Genomic DNA, 11,770 nt, shown 5'->3' with positions numbered 1-11,770 from the left:
ATGCCTCCATAAATTATTTTATAGGAAGTAAGGTACTTGAATACAACCAGATTTAAGGTTTACAATACATCATATTAAAACACCAAATAAGTTTTCCATAAACTACCTCAATATATATATACATGTTACAAAACAAACACTAGGTTTACAATTGTTGTGGCTTTCTGGCTGAGTCTTCAAGGATCCATGAGAACCTAAAATTCTTGAAATTTGGAGAAAAGAAACAAGGTAAGTTCGATTTGAACTTAGCGAGTTCCAATAAAATGACAACCTCCCTAACAAGGTTCCCAAAGAAAAGAAAATATCACAAAAAGATGAGTAACTTGGTTTTACTCGCAAATGTGACATTTCAATTTCGCACCATTCATTGGCGATATATAGTGTAAAATAGTTACTATACAATGGCGGACACTATCCACTTCTAGGTATAATTGCTTAACAGAATAAGACACATTACATACATTTTGCATGTGGATAACTATCATAACTTCTCATGCAAGATTTTATAGAAAACATACTTAAACATAAACAGTTCATAGACCCTTTATTGTGCTAGCTTCTGATCAAATCAATGCTCTGAAGAGCTATTTTCACAATATTGCTCTGTAGCAAAAGTATACATTTGAAACACCCTATACCCGACTCGATCACCAGGTCTGGGTACCAGATGATACAATAACCTAAAAAACTTAATGGTATCTCTGGTTAAGCTTTAATTACATGCTTAAACAAATTAAATTTCAAAATCTAATCATTATTAAAACTCATACAAAACCAGTGATAAGTTCTTACAAATTTGATACCAAAATCTAATTAAAAATTTTTAAGTTAAGACTCGAATACGAATATAGTCAACTTAAAGCCTGAGGCGAGGCCTCTAGGGATGCTTGTGGTGCCCTAAACTCGACCAAGATGGTCCAACCCGAATTTAAAATATCACATTAGCCACTGGAGTGACTCTCCAGTAAACCACCACAAAACACACCATCCGACCAATCACACCATACAATTTCAATATAATTTTGGCAGACAATGCTTGGTAACTAACCAAATAATTGTTACACCTGCGGACTTTACCAAATATCAATGTTCTCATTGCCCTAGAGTACTAGGACTCTTTGGTCAACACCATAGCCATTTTTCTGTCGATTTGTTTCCCAAGAAGACTTCTTAAGACATGCAGTTCCTAAATTTGGAAGCTTAACAAGATCTTAGCCATTCTCTATGGCTATGTCTGATCTTCAGTTTCCACTATCCTTTAGTGGACTTTGCTAGCCATTTGGCCTTGGGCTTGCATTACCTCCCTTGAAAACCCTGACCAGCCTATTAGATTCTTCGACTAACTTTTTATCAACTTACAATATATGACTACATCCTACCGCGGACCAATCCATGCCTGTTTAAACCGTGCAGAATCTACAGCTTCCTTGGCGGACTAGTATTTGTGTGTACCATGTTTACCTCATTATCTAATAAGTTGCATCTATGCATCACTCATTATTTTGGTGGTCTACGTTTCTTAGATGCACCAACTCACTTCTTCTTGTGACTTATCATTCCATTCGCACTGCGAACTCTACTTCACCCTTAACATCCTTCATGAACCATGAATTTTTTTATTATGATCCCCAAGTCTGACATTTTAGTGGATTTCTCGTGTTTATCGTTCTGGTGAACCTCCCTATTTATACTATCCTGGTGGACTACTTCGTGTTTATTGTCCCGGCAAACTAACCCATGTTTGTTGTCTCGGAGACTACCCCGTGTTTACGGTCCTGACAGACTATTCTCTGTTTACTGTCCGAACGGACTACCCAATTTTTACTATCTTGACAAACTTGTCATGCTGCCATATCCAAGTTATGGTCTTACACATTATACCATCATGTTTAACATCTTGGCGAACTTCATTGGTTGCCAAAGTCGAGCTATGGTCTTACACCTTAAACCTTTGTGAGGTGTCACCCCATAGAGCTTGCTAACTGTCATCACAATGATACTCAACGGAACCTAAGTACCGTCTATATCATCTTATCTTATATCCACCTTGATGCTCCAACACTGAAGTGTCCCCCCGCAAGCCCTAGAACTTCGCACATCATGGTTTACTCCCACTAATCCAAGATGACAGAATCTTAATAGAATTTCAGTTTCTTTGTCCCCTATTCCTCCTCCCATTCCTCCTTTCTTCATCCTATACATTGATCCTTGAACATCATAATTTCCCTTCCGCAAAGCCCGGAGCTTCGTACATCATGGGTGCACTTAGTAACACCATATGGCAGTATCTAACAAAATCACCATGTAACAACCCGTTTTCAGTGAAATCAGAATAGTGGTTTCGCGAACACAAATTTGAGGTTGTAAAATTTATTTTAATATTATTTTAATATCTACAACATATTAGAATTATGGTATAAAAATTTCATTCATAAATTTTACCGTTTGTATGCTCAATTTGTGAAAAATGACTAAGGCTTCCTTTGGATGCAACTGGATCTCAGTACGTTGGTTTTTTTAGGCTAAAAAGAATTACAACTGAAATGTTAGTAAACGCAAGGCTGTTTGGAAAGCATTCTTCAGTGCGTTGAAAATGCATTTCACCTCACCGGAGGCTTCGTGCCAGACTGAAGCCTTTTGTTCCAATAAAAATTTAGCAACTTCAATTACTTTTTCTTTTCCTCTTTTACCCACATATTCTTCAGTTGCATTCTTCAGGCTTTTTTGATTTTTGGTTACCCTTCTTCTCCCCTTTCCCCTTCCCCTTGGGTTGCAAATCAGTTTGGTCAAGGACCTCTTTCGATTCCTCCTTCATCCAGGTAAGGCTCCTTCTCCTTCTTCCATTCTTCATTCATTTTTCTTCTTTCGTTCTTCATCTTCTCTTCTCAGCATATTCTGTCTTCAGCTATAAATAAAGAAGCACGCAATTTACCAAATTTTTCAATGAAGACAAAGTCCAATTCATCGAAAGAAACAATGGCAGAGCCTTACATTGAGCAAGTAGAGTATCTCGACGTTCTCACTAAAACTGGTAAAAAAATCGACGTTTCCAAGCCCAGGCACGTCCCTTCATTCTTGTCCATTTCTGGATTATCTATTTTTGATCTTTCAACATAAATGGTTACTTTACAACCGGCTCTTTTATTTATTTTCTATACTGTCTGTTGCTTACTCTTAGCAGAAAACATGTTTTTGCAGTTATCAAATTGGAAAATTATAGGACAATTTAATTTAAGCTATACTTATTATTTGCGACTTACGTAAATTGGGTTTGATAGAACCTTTGAGATTAGTTAATTGGTTCCTTGAAAATGGTAGTAATAGCTTCATTTGTTGCTTTGGTTTGTAATTTCTTTCAATGAACCCCTAATTTTTTTGGTACTCAATCTGGATTATAGAACTGAAAGTTTTCAAGTGTGTGTGTGAGTTGTGGGGGAGGCTGCTTATGGTCCTTGAAATTGGGCTGGAATGGAAAACTTGCAAGCTAGAGCTAGGGAGGCATACATTTGATATAAAATATTTCATTTGAGTATTATTGTGTGTTAGAGGTTGCTTATGATTTCATCTTGACGTTTCTCTACAATGGTAGTTTCTTGATATGTAACTCATTGTGATCTCTTTGCGGGGAGATGTCCATCGAGATGGGGATTACCATAAAACAGTCCATGTCTGGATTTTTGCTGAGAGTACACAAGAATTACTTCTCCAAAAACGTCAGATCGCAAGGACTCGTGGCTGGGGTTGTGGGATATCTCCAGTCTTGGCCATATATCTGCTGGTGACTCATCGCTAATAACAGCACAGTAAGTGAATCCAATTTCACAAGTCTTCAGTGCTGCTTCTTTTGTAGGGCATTTGAAAAACTTCTCGGTCTTTAATCTTTCTATATGTGTCGTGCACAGATATTCTCCCATGTTCTTGTTTATCATTGCTACTTTCTGTTGTTTTATATACTTGCTAGATTTGGTTAATACATTTCTTTTAAATATCTAATCGATAGTTTCCTAACTGATGGTAAACCTAGTGGTTTCTAGATGGCCAAGAAACCTTTTTGTTCGGAAGGAGTGAAGACATTTGAGTCTTCTGTTTTTTTCTTTTCTTTCTTTATTTAAATATCTTATTCTCCATTCCTTCGTAGTAACTTTCAACACAAGAAATTCTTTGGAGATCAGCATCCATTGATTTTCTTTTTACCTTGTTGGCCCATTTTTTCCATCGTCTATTACTTGGTGAACATATTATTGTTAGAAATTTATCCCTTTTTGGTTGATCTAGTGTTAAAACACAATGCTTGCTAAATATCTTATTTGTTCAGGAGGGAGCTTCAAGAAGAACTAGGGGTGATCCTCCCAAAGGATGCATTTGAGTTTATATTCGTTTTTCTTGAAGAGTGGTTAGTTGATAAAATCTTCTTTTTGTTTTGGTGTAATTTACTCTCTTCTTGGAATGTAATTGGTGCAGCTGATCAGATGACTATATGCTTTTTTGGTGATTTTGGCAACATTTTATCTAGTTTTGTTGCTTTGCTAGAACCATTGGTTCTTTAATTTCTGATGCTAAGGCCGTCTTACTAAATTCAAGTCTGTTTTATGTTCATCAGGGTTCAATATTTTCAATAAACAATTAGCATTTGGCATAAATTTACTCTGAAAAATGGTGTTATATTTTTCATTGTAAGTTCATAGTTGTATTGACTTTGGCCTGCAATATGCACTACTTTGTTAGTAAGCAAAGTACAGGATGTTGTTGAACTTTGGCTGCAATGCAACAGAAACCAATAACAAACCAACATGCGATCCGAGATCCAAGTTTGAACCGGATAAGCAATGACATTTTGTTTATTTTGTTCATTTGTAACTTGATTTAGTTGCAATGTAATTTATACTTAAAGTTAGTAGGAGTAGTTGTTGATTTATGTTTGATGTTATAGATGGTATGTCAGCTACATTTTGTTTGTAATTCTATCTAGGCTTTAGTCATGTATTAGTGGGAGCAGTTATACATTAGTTAACTGCCATATTTCATTGTAACATAAATGCTTCTCAAGTCAATGAAAAAGATCTGATTTTTGGAAATCAAATTCAGTTTTCTTCTTGTTCAAACTTCTTTGCATTCATTTTTCTTTTTCTCCTTAGTTTTCTGCTAAAAAAACCAACACATGTAATCCGGACTACTTATGTATATTGCATATTGCTTATTCAAGTAATGAAGTTAATCTTTACATCATCCGGGTTACTTGCTTCTGTTTTCTTCCACTGCTGTCAAAACCCCAACATATGTGATTCTTAACTCTTCCCTTTAGCATTGATGACCAGCTCAAGGCTCGACATTGCACGTTCTACATGGTGGCCATAGGCTATTTCAGTTACTAGCCAATGATTGGTTTTAGTTTTAAAGTTATTTGGTGCTAGCAATGTCTTGCATTGAGTTACTCATGACAAACATTTGAAATAACATGCATTAAGACCCTTATTCTAGTGTTGCTTTATTATTTTATCTTTCAAGAATGTTTTATTTTTCTAAAGGCTCAATAATTTCAATAATCTTTCAATAATGAATTGATCCTCTATAATTAAATATATGATTAATTTTGAAATATTAAATAAAATAATTTTTTGAATTTTTCTCTAGTTTTAATTCATTTTTAATTATTTATTATTAAAAATAAATATAATTGTAATAATTTTTAATCATTTATTAATTTTGTAATTGTTAAATAATTTTAAAAACTTCTATTATATATCATTTTTAATCTAATGTCCTTAAAAGTCATTTTCTATTTTCACCTCACCGCTACAGCTGCGTTTGAATCCAAACACACACTCCACCATTGTTTCTAATCTCATCGCTACAGTATCCAATCTCACCGCTATAGTAACTAATCTCACCGCCACCGCTGTTTTTAACCTCACCGGAGCTAAACACACCGCCCATCCAAACTAAGCCTAAATCACGTAAAATGTGAAAGTTAGTGATACGAGTCACAAAGGCCCAACTCAAGCTCAAGAACGTGATGGGTTCAAATTACCACAAGGCCCAATAACGAGGTGAAAGGCCAGGCAAATGCGTATGAAACTAAATGGAACCGTTCAAGACTTCATTTGCAAGGCCTTAGATGCGTATACAAAGGAAAAAGAAAATCAAGATTCACTTTCTTGTTTTCAAGAAAATCAAGAAACCGAAACTTGGTCCAATTTTGCTGTTTTGAGCGATTTCAAGAATCAAGAAAATCAAGATTTCAAATCTTGGAAATCTTGGTCCAAGAAACTGAATCTTGCAGCTAAGGCGCATTGGATCTCAGTTACGAGCATCAACGAACCAATTTTGGGAGAGAACGGATTACAAGCCCAAGTTCTTGAAGATACGACCCAATAAAATGTTCCAAGCCCAACCAAGAAGTTTAAATTAGACTTAGTTGAAAATCAGGCCAAATTGTCAAAGTGGCCCAATTTGTAAAATTTTAATTCTTTAAATACTTAGTTTTAATTTTTGACTTTATGAATAAATTTCTATGTAAGAATTCAGTCCAAGAGGCCCATTTAAAGGCCTTGGACGAAATTCCCTTGAAAGGCAACAATTAGAGTTTTTTTTAGTTTTCCTAGTAGGGATAGGAAAGTAGTTTGGAGGCTTATATATATGGCTTGGCCGACCACCCTTATGGATGATACATTGAATTCAGATTTTTTTTGTGGAGTGAAAACTCTCTTTGAGTTTCTCCAAGAATTCTCTCTTGAGTTTTCTTTAGAAGTAGTTTTAACAATATTTTTTATTGTGAGAGCCATCTTCAACCTTCTTCTTGTCATGTTTTTACATTGGAGGGAAGATTAGAGCCGTTTGAAGGGAGTTGTGAAATCTTTCTTGATTTCAAGGCTTTTTAGGACTTTATCCATATTTTTTGTTGTTTGTTCTTTTTTAATTATTTTTGTTTGTGTCGAATTGTTGACTAACTTGGTTTAATTGTTCTTGTTGCGTTTCCAGCCATTCCAAGCTTCAAAGATCTGTTTTGAAACATTCTTTTTTATCACGAAACGTTCTGTATTCATCCTTTCTTGCCGCCCAAGTATCATTCTATTTCAATTTGGTTTTCTTGGTCTTTTAAGTTTATTTTTTTGTTTTCTGTTTTTGTTTCAGATCTAAGTGTCGATAGTTTTCGTAGGATTTTCCCGTGACTTGGCAACTCGATCTTGGTCCGTGTGCAAGCCTCTATCAGTTGGGTTCTATTAGCAAAATGTGTTAAATAGCTATAGAACTTTAAAGTGGAGGTTCTTATTTGGTAATTACACGACTAATTGAGATTGTGGATGTGCATGGCATGATATTTTTGAAAATTTTAAAGTTAGGGAAGGGTAATTAGGTAATTAGTCAATTAAAGACAAAAATAAAATAAAACAAAATACTCCTCTTCCTCACACATATACCAACCGAAAAATTTAGCATAGAGGAGCCATGGAAGCTTGAAAATTTTGGTTAAGAAAATTCATTGCATGTAAGTGATTTTGGTGTTCATTTTTGTTGATTTTTATGTTTTTGGAATCGTTATTGCTTAACCTAGCTAATTAGGGGATTAATTTGCAAAATGGTTGAAAGTATAGGGTTTTTCCATGAGAGAATTCTAGTTTTTTTTTTGAATTTTAATGGAAGAATATGAGTCCTTGTTGTTAATTAAACAACTTTTGTTAAGGGTTAATGAAATTGCAAATTAGTGGTTAAATTGAGAATGGTGAAAATTTTGTGTTAAATGTCTAAAATTATGAAACGTATGGGCTGATATGGATGTATATGAAATTTGGCTAGGCTTGGTTAGGGGCGAAATTGTATAAAATTCATTTTATGAGCCTAGGGACTAAATTGTAGAGAAGTTAAAAGTATATGGGCAAAATGGTAATTTTTCCATAACATGAATTTTGGATTAAATTGAATGGATTGAGAATTAAATTAGTTAAATTTGATTATTTAGATCAAGAAAAGCCACGTTTAGAATTAGTTCGAGGCAAAGATAAAGTAGTGGATTGATCGGTTGATTTTTTTCGTACTAATTCGAGTTAAGTTCGTATGTTAATAAGCATTAAATTATACGTGTTTTAAATGCTTTATTATTATAATTGTAATGATATGACCTTACGAAAAAACTCGACGAAGATTCAACGACTTATGGATTGGATTTCGGTTGAACCTTAGGAATAGATAGGATACAAATGACATGTCATTAGGGGTTACCATGTTTTGGGTGCTGATCTCGTACATTCTACCGGTGGCTGAGTTTCCAGCATGTGTTGCGATTATTAACGACTTGTGTGAGCAAAGACTGTAGTCAAGGCGTCTTCACCGACGACTTGTGTGAAGCGAGACCAGTGATGGCTCGAGAGTGAGTGTCTATATCAGATATGAGATAGAGGTGGTTTCGACCACGTATTAGCACTTAGTGTGTGAGATACTTGAGTATCTGGTAGTATTCCAAATGGTTCAACGGGCACAATGATGATTTGAGATTACATGAGTTCGATTCGAACTAATACATGTATTTATGTGAAATATGAGAAGTGATTTATATTTGATATGTAAATACATGGCTAACATGATTGTGATTGTGTGATAGACTTTGGGCTAAATTAAGTTGCATTTATGCTTTTATTTTTGTTTACCTAAATTGTGGATGATTTGGTAAGTTGTATTTATTAGTCATACGAACTTACTGAGCTTAATTGCTTACTCCGTTTTAATTTTTGTGTTTTATAGTGATTCAAAAGTTCGCTCGGTTTGGAAGTTGTTGGAGATCGCGTCACACTATCAAACTCTTATTTTGGTACTTTGGACTTTATATTTTGGGTTAAATGGCATGTATAGGTATTTCGGCTAATGTGGCCTATATGTTTTGTTGTGTATTTAGCCAATTGATTTGACTTGAAAATGGTATATGTGTTGATATGTAAAAAGGTATAAATGACCTTATGATAAGTGGTGTATAGTTGCTATATGAATGCCTTTCTTGTGAGATTGTGTGTTGGCACTAAATGGTTGTGTTTTAGATATTTATGTATGTTAAGTTTTAGGCACAATGTCTCATATATGTGATTGACCATTTAGGTAGACTTTGGAAGTATATTTGGTATGTTTAAAAGTGGTAATATGAATGTGCTTATGGATATCATGATGTATGTGTGGATAATACATTATATAAACTTGATATTGGTTGGTTTTGAGTGCTTAATTATGCTATGGTTATGTGCAAATTGATATGTACAGGTTGTTACCAATGTGGGTGAGGAATATGGCTTGGAAAATGGCCTATTTTTATCCACACGGGCAGATACACGAGCGTGTGTCTCGATCGTGTGTAACACACGGCCAGGTGACACGGTCGTGTGTCCCCTGATAGTTTTATAGTAATCAAGTCAGTAGCTTCACACGACCTAGCACACGGGCGTGTGGCTTGGCCGTGCAGGATAAGTTAGTATACCCTCTAGTCTTAACACGGCCCGACACACGAGCATGTGAGGCCATCTCAAAGGGTACACACCTGGCACACGGGCGTGTGGTTGGCCGTATGACCCAAGTCAGTGAGTTACACGGGGTCAAACATGGGCTGGGACACGAATGTGTGTCCCCATTTCAAATACCCACACGGCCTGACCACACGGGCGTGTGTCCTTGCACTTTGAAAAATTTTAATGTTTTTCTAAAAGTTTCTTAAGTACTCACTTTAGTCCCAAACCACTTTTAATGTCTATTTGGGGCCTCGAGGGCTCGTATTAGGGACTGTATTAATGTATGGTTTTTGATTTGATTAATAATTGATTTTGAAATGTATGATTGTGTAAGTTGTAAATCCGATAATGCTCTGTAATCCTGTTTTGGTGTCGGATACGAGTTAAGGGTGTTACATTTATTGGTATCAGAGCTACGGTTTAGTCGATTCTAAGACTATCGTAGTATATGTGAGTTTAGCTATACATGCCATTTTATAGCCTGTGATAGTGTGGCATCTCCTAACAGTTTAAAATCATGTTTTTCATATAAGAATGGATTCCAATCGAGCAGACTCAGATGATGTTGAAAGTAACGCGCTGGCCTCCGTTCGTGGGGCAGGTTGTCTGGGTCTAAACCCGTGTCTGAGGGTCGTGGAGGAGAGACTAAGGAAGCCTTCTTTCAGATGGTGACTGAGTGGTTCACTGAATTTGTCCAAACGAATTCGGCTGCTCAGCAACCTCCACCCCCACCTTTTCCCCAACCAGTCCCCGTAGCTCTTCAAGTCTTAGAGTTGGTACCCATGAGCAAATTGCCAGTAGATAAAATTCAAAAATATGGGGAAGAAGATTTTAGAGCTACAGTTGATGATGACCATGAGAGAGTCGAGTTTTGGCTAGAGAATGCGATCTGAGTTTTTGATGAGTTATCTTGTACACTGTTAGAATGTGTTAAATGTGCTGTGCCTCTTCTGAAAGATGTCGTATATCAATGGTGGAGCACGTTAATATCCGTAGTACTGAGAGAACGGGCCACGTGGGGATTCTTTCAGACAGAGTTCAGAAAAAATATATAAGTCAACGGTTTTTTGATCAAAAGCGTAAGGAATTTCTAGAGTTGAAATAGGGTTGTATGGCCATATCTGAATATGAAAGAGAATTTGTGAGACTGAGTAAGTATGCCCATGAGTGCATTCCTACCGAGGTGGATATGTGTAAACGATTTGAAGATGGGTTGAATGAAGACATTAAGCTCTGAGTCAGATTTCTTGAACTAAAAAAATTTGAGGTTTTAGTTGATAAAGCTCACAATGCTGGAGAGCTTAGCAAAAAAAAAGTCGATTCTGAGGCTAGAGATTCGAGAAAGAGGACAACGGGCAAATAATATCATTCATCGTCAAAGAAATCGAAGGATTTTCATAACCGTTCGACCGCTTCAGTGGGGTATTCCAACAGAAATGTGGTGAACAACACGTAGGTTCAAAAGCTCAAGCCACTTCAGTAGCAAGAATTTGGTAGTGTTAAGGCCAATAAACCTAAGTGTCAATGGTGTGGTAAATGATATTTTAGAGAATGTTGGATGAATGGCAGAGCTTGTTTTAGATGTGGCTCGCAGGAGCATTTTATCCATGATTGTGCTGAGTTACCCGAGAAAAACAAGCTTCTGACTGCTCAACCAGGCAATACAGCTACAAGAGGGAGACCACCCCGAAATACTGGAAATATGAGTGGTAGTCGAGGCGCAATGAAGAATTCTGCTGTGAGATCCAAGGCACGAGCGCCAGCTAGAGCTTACGCTATTCGCGCTCGCGAAGATGCATCAGCGCTAGATATTATCACTGGTACTTTTTCTCTTTATAACACTGATTTAACTGCTTTGATTGATCCCGGATCAACTCATTCATATGTATGTACAAATTTAGTGTCTAGTAAGAGTTTACCTATAGAGTCCACTAAATTCGTGGTTAATGTATCGAACCCTTTCAGTCAGTATGTCCTAATTGATAAAGTTTGCAAGAATTGTCCGTTGATGACTCGGGCTTATTATTTTCCAACCGATTTGATACTTTTACCGTTTGATGAGTTTTTATGTAATTTTAGGCATGGATTGGCTGACTTCGAATGATGCGATTGTAAACTGTAGACGAAATATTATTGTGTTAAAATGTCAAAACGGTGAGACTCTTCGTATTGAATCCGATAATTTGAGTGGTTTACCTATTGTGATATCGACTATGCTAGCACAGAAATATGTGAGAAAGGGTTGTAATGCTTACCTTGTGTATGTACTTGATACAAAAGTGTCT

General features: G+C 36.1%; 1 protein-coding gene across 1 annotated transcript; it reads left to right on the top strand.

Annotated features, from left to right (window-relative positions):
- The first annotated feature begins 2,976 nt into the window (after window positions 1-2,976).
- LOC105798537 (uncharacterized) lies at window positions 2,977-10,378 on the top strand. Its single transcript, XM_052621174.1, is given in 5 exon segments — window positions 2,977-3,056; window positions 3,622-3,707; window positions 3,710-3,803; window positions 4,316-4,393; window positions 10,087-10,378. Coding segments are annotated over 5 exon segments (630 nt in total).
- Window positions 10,379-11,770: the final 1,392 nt, after the last annotated feature.

The sequence above is a fragment of the Gossypium raimondii genome, chromosome 9, assembly GCF_025698545.1.
Source record: "Gossypium raimondii isolate GPD5lz chromosome 9, ASM2569854v1, whole genome shotgun sequence".
Lineage (NCBI taxonomy): Eukaryota > Viridiplantae > Streptophyta > Magnoliopsida > Malvales > Malvaceae > Gossypium > Gossypium raimondii.
This window is presented reverse-complemented; position numbering and strand designations above follow the sequence as displayed.